This window comes from Urocitellus parryii, chromosome 5 (assembly GCF_045843805.1).
Source record: "Urocitellus parryii isolate mUroPar1 chromosome 5, mUroPar1.hap1, whole genome shotgun sequence".
NCBI classification, from domain to species: Eukaryota; Metazoa; Chordata; class Mammalia; order Rodentia; family Sciuridae; genus Urocitellus; species Urocitellus parryii.
Window position 1 is genome coordinate 53,486,430 of NC_135535.1, and position 20,011 is coordinate 53,506,440.

Consider the following 20,011-nt stretch of genomic DNA (forward strand, 5'->3'; position numbering starts at 1 on the left):
CTTAACTCATTTTAATAGATATATAAGTATCTCATGTAATAAAGAATTAAGAATTCCTAAAATAAGTTTTATCAAATAATAAATACTATATATTTTGGGGGGGACAAGAGGGTGGTGGGGGCAGGGATTACCAGAGATTAAACCCAGGAGCATTGAACCATTGAACCATATCCTCAGCCCTTTTTTATTTTTGAGACAGGGTCTCGCTAAGTTGCTCAGAGCCTTGTGAAATTGCTGAGGCTGGTCTTGAACCTGTGATCCTCCTGCCTGAGCCTATCAAACTACTGGGATTGCAGGCATGTGCCACAAAGCCCAACAATATCTATACTATTTGCTTAGACTCTCATACCAAATTAACTGTGATTTACCTAGAGTGAAGCAGTTTATATCTTATTTAAAAGTAGAAACCTATTTCTTTTATATCTTCCAGCAGAATGTCATTTCTTTTATATCTTCCAGCAGAGGGTTTGTTACATGAACACATAAATTCTCAAGAAATTATATGTTTGCATGTTTTTCTTTACGGCACTCTTCAAAATATTATAGTTTTGTGTTAAGAATCTCAAAGGTGGAGGATTACTCACATATCAATAAATTGATTAGTTTACTATACTTGTATCCTTGCCTGAATTTTTGGAGCAAATTTTAATACATGTTTCCAAACACCTAAATGTTTATGTAATTATCTAGTTATATGCTATAATAAATAAACCTATGCTTTGATGAGAATTTCTTCTTAGAGAGTAAGTCACATGAGCCAAGATAACAAGCCATAGTACACAGAATTAAGGATTAAGGAGACAACATATTTTTGGACCATACATATAGATATGTTAAATAAATTACTGGGTTTTCTTCATGTTATTTGTAAATGGTGAAACTATATTCATTAATTTCAAAATATAGAAAGGACTTTATTTTTGTGTGGTTCTGAGGGTCAAACCCAGAACCTCACACATACCAGGCAAGCATTCTACCACTGAGATATATCCCCAGCCTGAAAGCAGTTTATTTGAAATATTACTAAGATATAAATAAGCCCAAATTTTCCTGTGCTTTCCAAGTATAACAAAATGAAAATGTGAATATAAAGAAATGTTTCTGAATGTCAATATTCAAAAGTACTGTTCTATTAATTTAATGAGTAAACACAAAGTTTAATTTCAAAGTTAGGAGAGTCACTACCTTTAGATCCCAATGAAGGCATGAGAAACGAAGACATGTATTCCTTAATTTAAATACTGTAATATTCTGATCAAAAATTTTAATCACAAGCATTACTGTGACATTTTAGGAAATAAATTCATAAAAATTATGATGCATTATTCTTTATAAAAATCATTTTTAGAAATATTCACTACTCGAGCCAGGTGCAGTTAACACACTCCTGTAATCCCAGCCGCTCAGGAAGCTAAGGCAGGAGGGCTGTGAGTTCAAAGCCAGCCTGAGCAACTTAATGAGGCACTAAGGAACTCTATCTCTAAATAAAAGACCCTATCTCTAAATAAAAAAGGGATAGAGATGTGCCTCAGATGGGCTTAATCCCTGGTACAGGAAGAAAAGAAAGAAAAAAGAAAATCACTGCACAAGAAAAATGGGCACAATTTAAGTCATATAACATATTTAGACATAATAAATAGTAACACAAATCATGTCCTCTTTACTCCCCCTTCTACAAATAATAACCAAAAATGGTAAAAACCTATCAATCAGTCTATTGTTAACAAACTAAGTATTGGTCCTACTAGCAAAACACTGAGATCATAACATCTTATATGAGTAAATGCAATACTATATTTAGAATAGAAAGGTAGATTATCAGACCTTATTATTTCCATAGGCCATATCCATTGCTTCTAGAGATAAGGAACAGAGTGCATTTATTAAATGATGTAATGATACATCATCAAGATACCTAAAATAAAAATGAAGAAATAAGATATTTTGATCTAAAATATATAGCTAGTAAAATATTTTTCTATCAAATGTAAAATTGACTCTTACTGCGAGCTTTCAAACAATCTTGAAAGTATATTGGAAATCACTGGTAAATCTGTCATCACTGCAGTTGTTAGAACCTAAGAGAAGCATATTAAATTAAATATAACATGATATTTTTGGAAGCACTAATTAGATAAGAAGGACTAGAGCTTACTGTACTAGGTCCTTCTACAGCTCTTCCAGGTTTCAAGGCACCACCACTACTAGGCTTTAATCCCAGAATCCATACAAGATGCTGAAAAATTAAAACAAAGCAAATATACTTATAAAACTATAAAAATTCTAATAACTAGAATTAAAGGCAGTAGTAACTACTAGTAAATAAAATTAAAATCAGTAATTAATATTCTTATAAAATAATTACACCAAGTGTAAGCAGTAGAAGTTAGGCCATTATGAGAAGCACTCTACCACGTTCTGTGATATGAGCTATGTCATTTATTCCTTTGTAACTTCTCATTTTACATGCTTACTCTGTCATAGGTCTGCATGAAGCACCAATAGATAATGCTTAGTTTAATTGTTAGCAATTATAAGTAATAATATGCTAACCTCTGACCCAAGTACTTGAACATACCTGAAGAGTTGCCAAGACAAGTTGCCATGATGTTCCAAGAACAGCTCCATGACAGTGTGCCAAGTTAAGCAGAGTCCTCATACACTGGATATTTTTGGAAGTTAGCTATATTGAAAAAGGATATATCTGCAAGATCTGTTTAGCATTCTTAAAAAGTATAAGTTTATAAAGCAGCATTAATACATTCAAAGACTTTTTAAAAGTAAAACAAAGAAATATTAAGAAAACAGGTTTGAATAGTTTTACAAAACACAAATTAATCTGACTAAAAGTTGTCATGTTCATTACAATGTGACTGAATAGTTAACCAGTTTCTCCTAAAAATACTTTCCAGGTAAAAGAAAGTAATAACTACAGTAATAAATTTTGGCAAATGCAAAAAGGGGTAAAACATGTTTCCTTAATAATTTTGTTGGTAACCAACAAAAACAAGTATATTACCATTACTGTCCCTTGAGGCTGGACTGCTAGAGGTTGACCCACTGCCACAACCTGCTGGTGAGACTCACTTGATGGACTTATCATCATAACACTTTGGCCTTGAATAGAATACGCTAGAATACAAAGGAAAGTCTAAATAAGTAAAAAAAAAAAAAAAATGCTTTTATATTGCAATCAGAGTAACAGAATATTTTAAAATATTAATTTGATTAAATAAAGTTCCACCGTGACACTTATTTAAATACCAATAATATCTATTATGAGTGTGCTAACATTATGAAAACTCATGGGGTATGGGGTATAAAAACCAAGACAAGTTAAGCAAATATTAAGTGGTTTTCAGTATCGATTGTAAAAAAAATATAAAACTCTGGTTATTATCTTCATAAACAAAATGGAATTAGAACAAATTAAGTTTAAACATCTATTTGTAGTATACTTGTATAGTTAAAGTCAGAGAACAATATATTTTTAGTTTGAAAACTTTACTATCACATTAATGTATACTATACATGCTCTCAAAGTATTCAACGTAAATGAATTTTTGAAGTTGAGCTTAACCTAAGTAGTTATAAAGATTAACCATTCTACTAGTTCCATTTAATACAAAATATCAACCACTATTTCAATATTATGTTAAATTTTTAACAGACTTATAGTTTTATTTTGTTTGCATGATTATGTTTTAAAAAGATATTATTATCCTCTCCCACTCCCACTGTATTAAAGAGATGGGAAAAAACTGAAGCTCAGGGACAATCACTTCCCTAAGACCACACAGTCAGTAAGTGGAACAGCAGAGATGTGAACTCAGAATTTCTATAATCATTTCTCTATATCACCCAACAAGATGGAGGGAACGTTGTACAAGCTTAAGTCTTACATTTATTAGAAAGTGTAGCTGCTGTGGTGGTGTTCAATACAGTAAGGGCATAATGCGGAGGCAAGGAACCTTTGCATATTGCAGTTATAAAGGCATCTCTTGAAGTTACAAGGCCCAGTCTTCCACAAAGAGCAGCCATAGTCAGTTCAGCTTTTAAGATATTCTCAGTGGCAGCTTCATCTGTGCTGAAAGATAAGGTATTTTATTTAACTGATTAACTTATTTTAAATTGAATTATAAAATATGACTTGAAATTAGGTATTCAGTAAAGTCTTAAGAAAATCTACCCAAAATATCAAAAATCAATATACTTAAGAAGGAATTTTAACCAATTAACATAATATCTGAAAATTTAAACTGGGTAAATACAATGTACAATGCACACATTTATTATGGAAGAAAATTATCAAGAACTGAAAAGATTTAACTTAAAACATGGAGCATTTTAAAATCAGCAAAAATTCTGCAATCCTAAAGAAAAATAAATCAAATAAATTAAATATGATAATGATCATTGTAAAAATAGTAGTATGTCTTAAAATGAATAGAGTGTTCTATAATTTGGGATTGTATTTTCTATTAAAACACTGACACTGTGACAATTGTGGTAGAGGGCAGGGCAGGGACAGGATGAGGAAGAGCAATGGCTGTAAAAGAATAATGTTCTTGAAGAAATGATAAGGATCACTTGCACATTGTATACATATATTTTATCGAACTGTATTCCAAAGATATGAACAATTAAAAATAAGTTATAATGTTCTTTCTATATACCCTTTAGCAACCCAGGCTTATTTTTTGATTGAACTAGACCCTAGTAATTTCCAGACTAAATGGATTTCAGAAGTTCTGAAAGTTTGAACTGTTAGAAAAATGCACAGCCTACATGTGGCCACAGAGGGAATCTTCCTCTTAAGCCAAATGCACTCTAAATATTGAAATGTCATTTTCACAGCTAATACAGTTTTTCCCAGATGGATTATTTTTCAAAATTGGTTGACATTAGTAGAAGTACAGATTCTTTTTTTTTTTTATTAGGTGCTCATGACAATACAAAGATCTTGACATATCATACATTTGAGTCAAGTGGGGTATGGTTTCCCATTTTTCCAAGTGTGCATGTTGCAGAGTCACATTGGTTATATAGACACGTATATACATACAGCAATACTAGTGTCTATTTTATTCTGCTGCCCTTCCTATCCCCCCTCCCCCGCCCCTCCCCTCCCATCGCCTCTCTCTGCCCAGTCTAATGTGATGCCTTTCTTTTTTTTTTTCCCTCACATCATCATACATGTACATTTCTTTGAGTTTGAAACGAACCAATGTTGAAAGTAATGTTCTCTGGGTGGAAATGTGAATAAAGATGTTTCTAAAGTCAAAAAATAAAAATAAGTTATAATGTTCTTTCTATATAAAACACTAATATTAGAAAATAAATTCTTCAAATTCAAGTAAACCATTTTAATATTTGTTTAACTCCCATGATCTAATATAAAACTTACAAAGACTTAATACCTGGCATCAAGAAGGAGTGAGAGTGCAGCAAGAAGACCACACCAGCAAGCATTCACCATTTCTTCCCAAACAGCTCTACTAACTTCAAGGAAAAAAAAAATAATAATACTTAATGACAATAATAGATGTCATAATATTTAATGACAATTCAAATTCTAAAATCTCCCATGTTAATTGACAATAAGTCAAATATTTTATCAACTCAACTGTTAGAATACTGAATCTTTTGTATTTAAAATATACCCGAATAAATAAAGCTTTAGGTCAGGCATGGTTGTACACATAAAGATTCCTAGCTACTCCAAAGGCTGAGCAAGAATATTAAAGGTCCAGGCCAGCCTAAGCAACTTTGTAAGACACTATCTCAAAATAAAAATAAAAAAATAAAAAGGGCTGGGGATATAGCTCAGTGGTAGAATGCCACTGGGTTCAATTCCCAATGCCAGAAACAAACAAACAAAAAAACAAAATTAAAAGCTATACTACAGTGGCTTAAAACTTTATAAAGTCTTAAAACTAAGTTGTTTGAAAACATCTATTGTAAGATTTTTCTATACATGAGTTAACTGATTCATATCTTATTAAAAAATATATTAACATCAGTTCCTATTTTCTTTTCTATTAGCCAAACTTTCAATCTCTAGGACCAGCTGGGAATGAGGATGAGCTATATAATAATAAGCTGGCTTGGGCAGGATTCTGATTAGGTACATTGGAAATCATGCAAATAAGCAAATACATTGAGTAAATGAGAATGGGAAACTGAAGTTACATATATGGAAAGGTAAAAATAAACCCAGTGGTATTGAACTGGAATAGAAAAATTAATATGATGTCATAGTATTTAATAGAGCAAGATAGACATTTTTAAAATATTGAGATATGTGTTGTTGTTTTGTGTGTATTTCCTATCCAAGTAGCAAGAAGCATCCCTAGTGCCCTGCCCATGTGTTAGTTTCAATACTATTTATTCTCCAAGACTTCTTGGAAAACTAACCTGACATTGGGGCTGGATAAGAAATACTTAACATCTTATTTTATTAAACAGCGAGGAAGTACCCAGATAAGGTCAAAAGACTTGAGACACGTATTGAAGGGGACACAGGGCTGGGCAGGGTGGCACATGCTTGTAATCCCAGTGGCTCACGAGACTGAGGCAGGGGCACTGCAGGTTCAAAACCAGCCTCAGCAATTTAAAGAAGCTGTAAACAATCTAGTGAAACCCTGTCTCAAAATAAAAAGGGCTAGAGATGTGGCTCAGAGAATAAGTGTCCTTGGGTTCAGTCCCTGGTACCCCGCCCCCCAAAGCCCTGGCAAAAAAAAAAAAAAAGACACAAGGGCTAGCTTCAAACAGGTCAGTCTGAGCATCAAACTAAATAATGATAGTCATAGATTTAGTCTTTTGAATAAAATCAAAATCCATGAATCTACACTAAATAAAATTAAAATCCATGAATCTACATTAATATAAGTATATAAATTTCTAAGAATAGCAAATGGTGGAGAAGAGAAAGAACTTTTATAATATATTTTATTAGAAAAATATGTGATTTTACACAAAGGAAATCTGGCTGACATATTAGTCATAGATAAAAGTAAATATCTCCAATTATGAGATAAATTGACACTGTATGCTTCCTAATGCACTGGCACACTAAATATAACACAGCAACATTTCTATGCTAATTCTGCATCAAATGAATAAATTAAATATAATTGTGAAGAAACATAAGACAAAAGCAAATTGTCCTGTTTCCTCAGAAGTATCAAGGTCATATAAAACAAGGAAAAACTAAGGAATTTGATCCACACTGAAGGAAAGCATAGACACATCGAGATTAAATTCAACAGATAAACCTGGACCATAAGAGCACTATAGGGGTAACTGACAAAATCTGAATGAGTTGTGGGTTTAGATATTATTGGATTGATCCTAATTTCTGATAGTGTTTGTACTATAGTATGTTGGAGACTTAGTTTTAGAAAATCCACACAAAGTAATTAAGGGGCAATGAGGCATCATATCTACAACTTATTCTCAAATAGTTCAGAAAAAACAATGACATGTACATAAATAGAATGGTAAGGTAAATATGGTAAAGTGTTAACAATGGGGAATAAGGGTAAATGACAAGGAAACTCTACTACTTTTGCCAGTTCTCTGTAAATTTCAAAATAATAATTAAAAATACAGAATGGTAATACACACCTATTTCCTTATCCATTTGGTCTGATGTTGACTGTAAATCTTGCTGTTCTGATGAATGCATTGGTGAAGAAGCCACTTCTGAGGTAGACTGATATTCTGTTTCAACCTCTCCTAACTCTCCTTCAATCATACTAGTGATTCCCCGAACAAGGTCTAGCAAACAATGGAATGCCACAGACATGGCATAACCTTCTGGTATAGTTGGAGGCTCAACTTTGTCCAGCATCTCTAGGCTGAAATTTTGAAAAAATTAAACACTAATGAGAAACCAAAATCAATAAATATGCAAAATTCTTTCCATTATTTGTAGACTATGAAAACTGACATTAATAGAATAGCCAAAATAAAAAGATATTTCTGAGTTTGTTTAATTTGGAGAAGATCCATTTATCATATTCTAAGAAACTGATTAGAAAAATTAAGACCTGGCCCCTGCCATAACTAATTACTTTAATTTTTTACTTCATTTTTCCCTACAATACTGACAATACTTTCATTAATTGTTGATATTTGAAAAATAAAGATTTAGAAACAAAATAAGCAAATTAAAAACTTTTCAAACTCTGATTTTAGGTGCTTTTAAAATGAGGTGCTAAAATCAATACTACAAAGAGGAAAATACTTTCACATTGGGGAAAAGCATAAATGTGAGATACCTAGTTTACCTATCATTCCAGATACAATATACCAAGAGTATAAACAATACTTAACACAAGTGTCAAGTTCAAGTTGCAGAAGTGTTTCTACTGCATAGTTAAGAGAAAACTTTCAGAGGGAAGGACAAAAAAATCTTGTGTCTTACACCATGCCAAATAAGGAATTGTGGTTTTAAGCATTGTATAGTTTTCTGTCAAGATAACACCACGAAGAAAGAATAATCCAATTGGGAACGAATTAATGGTACTGAGACAACTGGACATACAAGAGAGACATTGGGTCTCTACTTTATGCCACACACAAAATTAAATAAAAATGAACTAATGACCTAAATGCAAAGGTAAAAATCTTCATGACCCCACATTAGATAATGGTTTGTAACATGAAGCCAAGAGTGCAAACAACAAAAGAAACATGGGGGTTGGGATTACAGCTCAGTTGTAGAGCACTTGCCTTGCACATGTGAGGACTGGGTCTGATCCTCAGCACCATGTAAAAATAAAATAAAAGTATCATGTCCATCTACAACTAAAATACATTTTTTAAAAAAGGAAAAGCAACACTAGATTCAACAAAACTATTGTTAAAACTATTGTGCTTCTAAGTGCAGTATCAAGAAAAATAAAAACAACTCAGAATATGAGAAAAATTTTGCAAATTAGATATCCAACAAGAGACCTGAATCTAGGATATAAGAAAGCTCTTACAACTATATAATAAAAAGATAACCAAATTATAAAAAGCAAAAGATCTGAATAGACATTTCCCCCAAGAGGACAGATAAATAGTCTACAAGCACAAAAATAGATGTTCAATATTGTTAATCATTACGGAAGTACACAATACCACTTTGTAACCACTAGAATCTCTAGCATCAAAAAGATGAACAATTTCAAATATTGCTCAGGATGTGGAAAAATCTAAAATCCTTTATACATTGTTGATAGGAATGTAAAATGATGCAGTTGCTTGGCAAACAGTTTGACAGTTCCTCAAAAGTAACTCATGAAAAAAACACAGACATTGAAACTAAGTATTAAAGTGAAGTAGTTATTAATTAGTAGTTTTCAACTCAAATCTGACTGAGCTTAAGCAATTGAACCACTAATATGTATCAAATCAGCTTTGTAAAATTTAGGTAACTAATAGAAAAATATTGATATTATTGATCAAGAAATTTAAACTCAAATGGGGAGATAAAGTCCATGGATTATCAGGACTTTATCAGGCCAGTTATCACAAAATCACATAGTAAACAAATCAATGAGAAGCATCTTGTTCAACAGATTGCTGTTTTCAAAGAATATGTTATTAGGAAAATACATCAAAATGAAAATAATTCTAAAGACCAAAAACTCTGATTTTTAAATTCTATGATGTAGGCTTTAAGTACTATAATAGTTAAGAAAAAGGGTGATTTACATTTTGTATTCATGTCAAAAACAAAACACACTTGTTTTCCTCCAAATTTTTCATTGGTGCATAATGGTGGGATTGTATATAATGGTGGGATTTGTTGTTACATATTCATATGTGCACATTCATAACAATATAATTTGGCCACTATCATTCCTAAATATTTTCCCTTTCCCTTTACTCGTCTTACCTCCAGTCCCTTTTCTCTATTCTACTTACCTCCCTTTGAATTTCCATGATATCCCCCAACCTTTCTTTTCCTTTTTCCTCTACAGCTTCATATACAAGAGAAAATGTACAACCCTTGGCATTCAGAATTTCAATTATTTTGCTTAACATAATGTTTTTGAGTTCTATCCATTTTCCTGCAATTGACATATCTCATTTTTTCTTTTTAGATGATGTTAATTTGTTGCATATGTTAATTTGGCTATTACGAATTGTGCTGCTATAAACATAGGTATGCATGTATCACTATGGTTTGGTTACTTTAATTTCTTTGTATTAATACTAAGAAGTCCTATAGCCAGGTCATAAGGTGGTTCCATTCTTAGCCTTCTGAAGAACCTCAATACTGATTTCAATAGTTATTATACTAATTTACAATCCCACCAACAGTGTACAAGTGTTCCATTTTCTCCACATCTTCCCTAGCAGTTATTATTGTTTGTATTCTTCATGGAATCCATTCGGACGAGACTGAGACAAAAATCTCAGTATAGTTTTGATTTATATTTTCCTAAAGCTAACGATGAAGAAAGCTTTTTTCATATATTTGTTGGCCATTTGTATTTCTTTTTTTTGAGAAATGTCTGTTTTAATCATTTGCCCACTAATTAATTGGGTTACTTGGTTTTGTTGCTGTTAAGGTTTTTTATTTCTTTATATGTTATGGATATTAATCCTCTGTAAAGAGAGTAGCTAGCAAAATTTTTCTCCCATTCTGTAGGCTCTCTCTTCACTTTCTTATTTCCTTTGTTATGCAGAAGCTTTTTAATTAGATGTCATCCTATTTATTAACTCTTGGCATTATTTCCAGAACTTCAGGGTTTCTACTGAGAAAGAGATTGCCTATGTCTATATGTGGCAATGTTGACCCTACAATTTTTTTCTAGGAGTCGCATACTTTCTGGTCTTATTTGTAGGCCTTTGATCCATTTTGAGTTGACTTTAGTGCAAGGTAACAGATAAGAGTCTAGTTTCATTCTTCTACACATGAACATCCTTGCTTTTTCCAGATTTTAAAATAAATAGTTTCAGTTTTTCCATATCCACTATGAGGTTGGCTTTGGGTTTTTCAAATGATAAACTTTTATGATGTTGAGGTAGATTCTTTAGTTTCTTTAATGTGTTTATCATGAATTGTTAATTGTGTTGCACTCTTTTTCTCCTCTATTCAGATGACTAAATGATTTCTGTCTTTAATTGTGTTTACAAGATGAATTACATTTATTGATTTGCATACGTTAAACCAACCTTGCATACCTGAGATAAAATCAACTTGGTGATGATGTACAATCTTCTTAATATGTTCTTGAATAAAATTTACTAATATTTCATAAGGATTTTTGTATCTAAGTTCATCAGGGACACTTCTGTAGTTTTCTTTCCTTGATGTGTCCTTCCTTATCTGGTTTTGGTATGAGTGTGATACTGGCTTTGTAGAATTAATTTGGAAGTGTTTCATACCTTTCAATTTCATGGAATAATTTCAGGAGCATTATCATCAGTTCCTCTTTAAAAATCCAGTAGAATTCAGGCGAGAATCTACCCATTTCTGGCTTTTCTTTATTGGAAGGATTTTTATTACTGTTTCTACCTCATTGCTAGTTATTGCTCACTTTAGGTTTTCTGTGTCCTTTTTATTCAATTTTTTACAGGTCGGCTGTGCCTAGAAATGTATCCATTTCTTCTAGATTTTCCAATTGATTACAGTATAAGTGTTCAAAATAGTCCCTAATGATCTGCTGGATTTGTGTGAAGTCTGAACTGGATTATCCTTTTTCATCTCTAATTTTATTAATTTGGGTCTTCTCTCTTTGTTTTTTGGCTAGTTTGGCCAAGAGCTTATTAATCTTATCTTTTCAAAGAACCAATTCTTCCTTTTAATTCAGGATCCTTTGTATTTTTTTCTTAGTTTCACTGCTTTTGGCTCTGGTCTTAATTATTTTTCTTCCTTCTATTGGTTTTAAAATTGGTGTGTTCTTTTTTAGGGAGGGGGGGTACCACAAATTGAACTCAGTGGTACTACACCACTGAGCCACATCCCAGCTCTATTTTGTATTTTATTTAGAGATAGGGTCTCACTGAGTTGTTTAGCACCTTGCAACTGTTGAGGCTGGCTTTGATCTTCCTGCCACAGCCTTCTGAGCAGCTGGGATTACCACCATGCCCAGCTGTTCTTTTTAAAGAGACTTGATATTTATTAGGTTATTTATTTAGGATCTTTTTGATTTTTCTTTCTTTTTTCTAAATATTTTTTTTAGTTGTAGTTAGACACAACTTTTTTTATTTATTTGTCTATCTATCTATTTATTTATTTATATGTGGTGTTGAGGATCGAACCCAGGGTCTTGCACATGTGAGGTGAGCACTCTACCACTGAGCCACAACCCCAGCCCCCCACCCCACCCCACCCCATCCCCGCGCCCACCATTGATTTTCTTATGTAGGTACTTATAGCTATAAACTTTTGTCTCAGAATTGCCTTCACAGTGTCCCAGAGATTCTGGGATATTATATCTCTATTCTTGTTTAAGTCCAAGAATTTTTAAATTTTTCTCTTAATTTCTTCTATTATTCATTCATCATTCAAAAGTGTATTATTCAGGGCTGGAGCTGGAGCTCAGTGGCAGAGTGATTGCCCAGTATGTGTAAGGCACTGGGTTCCATCATTAGCACCACATAAGAATAAACAAATAAAAGCATGCTATCCATACACAACTACTAAAAAAATTTTTTAAGTGTATTGTTCAACATCCACATTTTATATAGTTCTTATAGATTTTTGGAGTTCATTTCTAATTTATTTCCATTATGATCTGATAAGAGTTGCTTTGCAGCCTAAAATATGGTCTATTTTGAAGAAGGTTCTATGATTTCCATGTGCTTAACTCTAAGAAGATTAGCAAAATATTTAAAATAACATTCCTCACATATAGGATGTTGAAAGTTAGATATATCACTACTCCCATTTTATAAATGAGAGAATGAGGTTAAAAATTTAATTTACCAAAGGTAACTCAATTAATATAAGAAGATCAAATTGAAGAATATGAAACCAAGCCATATTAGTGTATGTTTGTGTTTTTATTTACTGACTACATCACTTACTAAAATGTAAGCTTCATGAGGGCAAGAATTTTATTCTGTGTTGGTTTTGTTTTATGTCAGTTTGTAAAATGAGGTGAACTATCTAGATAATTATTAATGCCTCCTTTGGCACTAGAAATCTAATTATTTTACAATATGATTCTCTAATGCACTAGAGTCATTATCATTATTTTTTTTAACCAAAGCAGAGCCAATATTAGACTAAGTAATGTCTTTTAAAATATACAATGAATATACAGATATTTCAGTTCTCTGTAATTCTACACTTTTACAATTTTAGGCAAAAAAAAAGAAGCATAGTTAAGTATCAAAACGCAGATTGATACAATGCAGACTAACATACCATAAAAATTTAGATTTATAGTAGTTAATTTTTATTTTACATTTTAAGTCTTGATTTACTGTCATCAAAATAGTATTTTACTTATATACAACAATTATTCAAAGTATATCAGTAACTGACTCACAGTAACTAAAGCAATATTAAACCCATGTAATATTGATTGCTTTATTTCTGTTAGTATTACATTTCACTAGTTATTAAGAAAAATCAATAATACATTGCTGAATATTTATTTGTTAAACTGATGGCTAACTGCAGTTTCAATAAATTAAGAACCAGAGTTAACACGTGTTTAACCTTAACAACAAGAATAATTATTTAAAATAACGTTCCTCCCATGTAGAACGTTGAAAGTTACATATACCAGTGCTTCCATTTTATATATGAGAGACATTAAATTAAAACAATGATTAATTTGCTAAACGTAGTTTTGTAGGAAACTTGAGGAGGTAAAGAAATCATATTTGTTTTATAATGCTGTTAACAGTCTATATAAATAGCACAAAAACAAACAAACAAAATCCAGTTCTAAATAAAATCCTCAAAATTGACAACAGCAAATGAGCTCTAAAATATATTAGAAATATGGGGTCTAAATTTAAAATATAATACACACAAAAGCATTTTAGGATTAAATATTATTCCTAACACTATTTTGTTCCTTATAAAATAATGTCACCATTACTTACTAGGTGGCTTTAGCACTGCCTTGAACTGTTACCGTCAGAATAGGTATCCAAGTTCCTCTATATTCAAATGCTGGTAGCAAAGTAACACCTCCACCAATTCCCACCATTCCTGAGTTAGCTGGAGCTGAGACTGGGCCACCTGAATTATTGTTGCCTATTAGATAAGGAGGGAAAGCAAAGATACCAATTTACTACTTGATTACAAATTAATACTATTCAAACACCTGGTCAATCTTCAAATTCTTTTCTGTACTATAGGTATTACACATATAAATGAAATTTATTAACCTAGTCTGTCTACCAAAGAAATCTATTTCCCTAAAACACTACTTCCTTTTTTATACAAAAGCTATTAGCGTAAGTAAAAATATGGAAAAAATATTTTAAAAAATAGGATTTGTTCAAGTAAGAAGAAAAGAGACAGAACTCCCTCAGGGTAAGAGGGACCTGATAGAGGTTGCCCTGAACAAAATTTTTATTATACTTTTGATTAGACCTCTTTTTACCAAAGGTAGGAATAAAAAACACAAAGTCTATCAAACAGATAGTACAAAGTGATAAAGAAGGTAAAAGGAAACAAGCTTAAAACAAACTTAAAACACGTTAACCTCTTTTGTTAAAAAAGAGACTGACAAACCTCCTAAAGTAGTAACTATCTAGTCTCTTTTAAAAGAGGAATCAAATGAAGATTCTTCTAAAACGAATGGTATCTAAACTTTTGTTCTCATATGATTAGAGAAACAAAAATACACCAGAAAAGAAAATAAAAATAAATGTCACAGTAAGATCAAATTATTTAAGTATAAATTATTACTATGAAAATATTTACTTAATCCAAATTTCCCTAGATAGAATTTCTAAAATAAACCCTCTCAGAACAGTGAATATTGTAAATTATAGCAGAACATAAAAACAAAATATGAATATGCTTTACCAGCTTGGTTGGTTGTAGCAGGATTTCCAGTAGGAGGAACAAGAAACAAGGACTGGATAAATGATCCCAGTGCATTCACAATATCACGAAAAACCTTGGTAGAATGTTGTTTCATATCATAGGACTGACAAAATGACCTGTAAAATCATTTTAAATGTTTCTGAGAAAAAAATTTAAATGCATTAAAAAAATTAGTATTTTTTTAAAGCAAGTAATGTTGTTATTGTACTTTCAATGCCATACTCAAAAGATAATTCATCACACCTGAGTAATTTTACCAATTTAGGACAAAGGTTCATACTGAAGTCAATGTTCTAAAAAAAAGATCTTGGCTATATTTACTCAGCAAATTCAGACAGATGGCAATTATTAACTACATATTTTGACTTCATTCATTGCTTCCACCCTGTCCCTTCATATATTTATACATATATATATAAATTATACAAATTTTCTGTTTAAAAATCACTAATGTTTGGGAATACTTAAAATCTTCCCACTAGTTTACTAACATACTACTAGTTTATTAACTTATCCATTACAAAATATTGCTGAGGTTTTACCTTAACAGCTGAGGCTGCACACATAATCTGTGTATTGATTCAACCGCAACAGCTCGTAGCCACTGTGGTTTATCTGCATCCAGAAATTTCACCAAAAGTGACAGAAATATTTCACATTCAGTTACCTAAAAAGTATAGGGTTTTTTATATTTGTTTGAATCAAAGAAAATAATAAAAAGTTGCATTCTTACTCTTAATTTAGTGCCATAGACAATAAAATCTTTTAGATTTGAAATAAAAATTCTTAATGGTGATTAGAGAAAAAGACAAAAGTAATCATAAGGAAAAAAGTTAGCAATAAAAATACTCATAGTATCTCCTTAGTACATTCCTGAAAACACTAGTATTCTGCTAACATAATTAATCCTTTATCCTTATTCTTTAGAAAGTATAGCACACCAGTAAGTCCTCTTCAACCCTGCCAATAATATTTAGGGAACAAGTAGGGAAGTGGTATTTATTTGGCCTCATGACAATAAAAAATTTCTAAACACTTTGACTTCACTACCACAAGGCCTGGCAATGATTTAACATAACAGTACAACTACACTGATCCTTATATTTCTTTATCTTTTTAAAAATCTCTTGACACTCCATACTGACTGATATTTCTATATCCTAATTATTTTTACTTTTACTATTTTGCTGACATTTTAAAAAGTTTTAAATCATGGTAACAATACATAACATTAAACTCATTCTTTTAATGGTATTTAAGTATACGGAACAGTAGTGTGTTAACTATATTCACATTGTTGTATAATACATCCCTAGAACTTTTTCAACTTGTAAAATTGAAACTCTATACCCATTTAAGACTAACTCCCTAATCCTCAGTCCATGGAAATCACCATATTTTGTCTCCATGAACTTACTCTAGATACAGGAGGAATCACACACTATTTGTTTTTCTGTGACTGGCCTATTTTACTCAACATAATGTCCTCAAGGCTCCACTGACAGGACTTCTCTCTTTCTATGGCTAAAAAACATAACAATAAATGTACATACTGTCATCTTTATCTGTTCATCTGTCAATAAACATTTGAACTGTTTCCACTTCTTGGCTTTTGTAGAAAACATTTCAATAAACACAAGTGTGCAAATATTTCTTTATATCATATTTTCTTTTGGGTATATAGCCAGAAATTGAACTGTAGGATCACATGGTAATTCTATTTTTTTTTTTTCTCATTAAACTTTTGTTCCAATGGGTCTCAAAATTCTGTGACAGATTTTTGGTCAAGTTGTTCCCATTAAAAAGCACTGATTTTAGCCAGGCTCGGTGGTGCACACCTGTAATTCCAGTGGCTTGGGAAGCTGAGACAGGAGGATCCAGAGTTCAAAGCCAGCCTCAGCAATGGCGAGGAGCTAAGCAACTCAGTGAGACCCTGTCTCTAAGTAAAATACAAAATAGGGCTGGGGATGTGGCTCTGTGGTTGAGTGCTGGAGTTCAATCCCTTATACTCATTTAAAAAAACAAAGAAAGAAAGAAAGAAGAAAGTACTGATTTTAAAAACTAACAACTTAAAACTGCCACACACAAAAAACAAATGGTCCACAAAACATTCTCCTTTCCTTCTGAAGGTTTTACAATACATTTTTATCATTTACTAGTCTTTTACTGTTAAACGGCCAATTGAGACAAAAAGTCTGAGACCGTTCTTCCACCACTGAATAAGACTGGGGTGGCAGGTGTTAAGGGTAACATTCATATAGCCTTCTGAGCTTTCTGGGCAGACTTGGTGACCTTGCCAGCTCCAGCAGCCCTCTTGTCCGCTGCTTTGATGACACCCACACCAATTTGCCTCATATTACAAACAGCAAAACAACCCAGAGGAGGACAGCCCAAGAAGCTGTCAACACACATGGGCTTTCCCGGAACCATGTCAATGATGACAACATCACCAGATTTCAAGAATTTAGGACCATCTTCCAGCTTCTTACCAGAACCAACTTCTTACCAGAACAGTTATCAGTCTTTTCTTTCAGCTCAGCAAACTTACAAGCAATGTGAGCTGTGTGACAATCCAGTATAAAGGCATAGTCAGCACTGATTTACCCTGGATGGTTCAGGATAATCAACCTGTGGATAATCAAGCAGTGGAACCAGATGCTTCCATTGGTGGATCATTTCTGCTGTCACCACAACACTGCCATGATGAACATCTTTGACAGACATGTTCTTGACATTGAAGCCCACACTGTCCAGGAAGAGCTTCACTCTGAGATTCATGCTACATTTCAACAGACTTTACTTTAGTTGTGACATTGACTGGAGCGAAGGTGACCACCATGCCAGGCTTGATAACACTAGTCTCCACTTGGCCCATAGGGACAGTACCAATATCTCCAATTTTGTAGATCCTAGAGGGGTAGATGCAAAGGCTTGTCAGTTGGACGAGTTGGTAGCAGGATGCAATCTAAAGCTTCAAGCAGTGTGGTTCCACTGGCACTGCCATCATTATGGGTGACTTTCTATCCCTTGAACCAAAGCATATTAGAACTAGGCTCCAACATGTCACCATTCCTACAAGAAATTGGCACAAATACTACTGTGTCAGTGTTGTAGCCAATTTTCTTCAATGTAGGTGCTGACTTCCTTAACAATTTCCTCATATCTCTTCTGATTGTAGAATGCCACAGTGAAATCCATTTTGTTAACACCAACAATTATTTGGTGACTTGTTGTTTGCTTCAAACCCAGTATGTAAGCCAAAGTGCATGCTCACAGGTCTGTTCATCCTTGGATATACCAGCTTCAAATTCACCAACATCAGCAACAACAATTAGGGCACTACAGTCAGCCTGAAATATGCCTATTTTTGATAAAGTCTCTGTGTCCTGGGGCATCAATGATAGTCACATAATACTTGTTGGTCTGATATTTCCACAGGGAGATGTCAATGGTGATGCCACACTCATGCTCAGCTTTCAGTTTATCCAAGACTCACGTATATGTGAAGGAGCCCTTTCCCATCTCAGCAGCTTCTGTCTCAAAATTTTCAATGGTTCTTTTGTTGATCCCACCATGTTTGTAGATCAGATGGCCAGTAGTGGTGGACTTGCCCAAATCTACATGTCTAATGACCTTTCCATTTTGGCTTTGATTTAGCTATGGTTTTTACAACACCTGTGTTCTGGTAGCAAACAAGTTATGAAAAAGCTAGTAATTCTATTTTTAATTTGAGAAACTACCATACTGTTTTCCACAGTAGCTCCACCATTTTACATTTCCATCAATAGTACACAAAGGTTCCATTTCTCCACATCTTTGCCAACACTTGTTATTTTCTATTTTTTTTTTTGCCTGTTTCTTTTTTCTTTTTTTCATAGTGACCATCCTAATAGGTATGAGGTGATATCTCACTGTCATTTTGCTTTGCATTTCTCAAATGATTTGACAGGTTAATCATCTTTTCATATGCTTGTTGGATATCTGTGTATCTTTGGAGGAATGTCTATTCATGGCCTTTGCCTATTTTTAATTAAGTTACTAGGGGTTTTGTTGCTATTGTTGTTGACCTGTAGTTTTTTATATATTCTGGATATTAACCCTTTATCAGACATACAACTTGAAAGTATTTTCTCTCATTCTAAAGATTGCCTTTCTGAGTCAGGCATGGTGATACATGTCTTTTTTTTTTTATTGGTTGTTCAAAACATTACAAAGCTCATGACATATCATCTTTCATACATTTGATTCAAGTGGGTTATGAACTCCCATTTTTACCTCAAATACAAATTGCAGAATCACATCGGTTACACATCCACATTTTTACATAATGCCATATTAGTGACAGTTGTATTCTGCTACCCTTCCTATCCCCTACTATCCCCCCTCCCCTCCCCTCCCATCTTCCCTCTCTACCCCATCTACTGTTGTTCAATTCTCTCCCTTGTTTCCCCCCCGCCTTTCCCCTCACAACCTCTTATATGTAATTTTGTGTAACAATGAGGGTCTCCTTCCATTTCCACACAATTTCCCTTCTCTCTCCCTTTCCCTCCCACCACTCGTCTCTGTTTAATGTTAATCTTTTCCTCATGCTCTTCCTCCCTGCTCTGTTCTTAGTTGCTCTCCTTATATCAAAGAAGACGTTTGGCATTTGTTTTTTAAGGATTGGCTAGCTTCACTTAGCATAATCTGCTCTCATGCCATCCATTTCCCTGCAAATTCCATGATTTTGTCATTTTTTAGTGCTGCATAATACTCCATTGTGTATAAATGCCACATTTTTTTTTATCTATTCATCTATTGAAGGGCATCTAGGTTGGTTCCACAGTCTAGCTATTGTGAATTGTGCTGCTATGATCATTGATATGGCAGTATTCCTATAGTACGCTCTTTTAAGGACCTCAGGGAATAGTCCGAGAAGGGCGATTGCTGGGTCAAATGGTGGTTCCATTTCCAGCTATCCCAGGAATCTCCATACTGCTTTCCAAATTG

The 20,011-nt window shown here is 33.0% G+C and overlaps 1 protein-coding gene across 3 annotated transcripts in view; it reads right to left on the reverse strand.

Annotated features, from left to right (window-relative positions):
* Mon2 (MON2 regulator of endosome-to-Golgi trafficking) overlaps positions 1 to 20,011 on the reverse strand; it is a 110,344-nt gene that overhangs the window by 55,506 nt on the left and 34,827 nt on the right. For 2 of the 3 annotated variants that reach the window (XM_026392979.2, XM_026392977.2), the window contains exons 9-19: positions 15,565 to 15,689; positions 15,002 to 15,138; positions 14,068 to 14,221; positions 7,630 to 7,862; positions 5,421 to 5,502; positions 3,903 to 4,087; positions 3,020 to 3,132; positions 2,579 to 2,683; positions 2,156 to 2,236; positions 2,005 to 2,078; positions 1,825 to 1,915 (exon numbers count right to left, since the gene is read on the reverse strand). In XM_026392979.2, the coding sequence (XP_026248764.1) occupies positions 1,825 to 1,915; positions 2,005 to 2,078; positions 2,156 to 2,236; positions 2,579 to 2,683; positions 3,020 to 3,132; positions 3,903 to 4,087; positions 5,421 to 5,502; positions 7,630 to 7,862; positions 14,068 to 14,221; positions 15,002 to 15,138; positions 15,565 to 15,689 (1,380 nt within the window). Of the gene's footprint in view, positions 1 to 1,824; positions 1,916 to 2,004; positions 2,079 to 2,155; positions 2,237 to 2,578; positions 2,684 to 3,019; positions 3,133 to 3,902; positions 4,088 to 5,420; positions 5,503 to 7,629; positions 7,863 to 14,067; positions 14,222 to 15,001; positions 15,139 to 15,564; positions 15,690 to 17,570; positions 17,871 to 20,011 lie in introns of those variants that run through there. The other variant, XM_077799181.1, reaches the window with a different exon arrangement.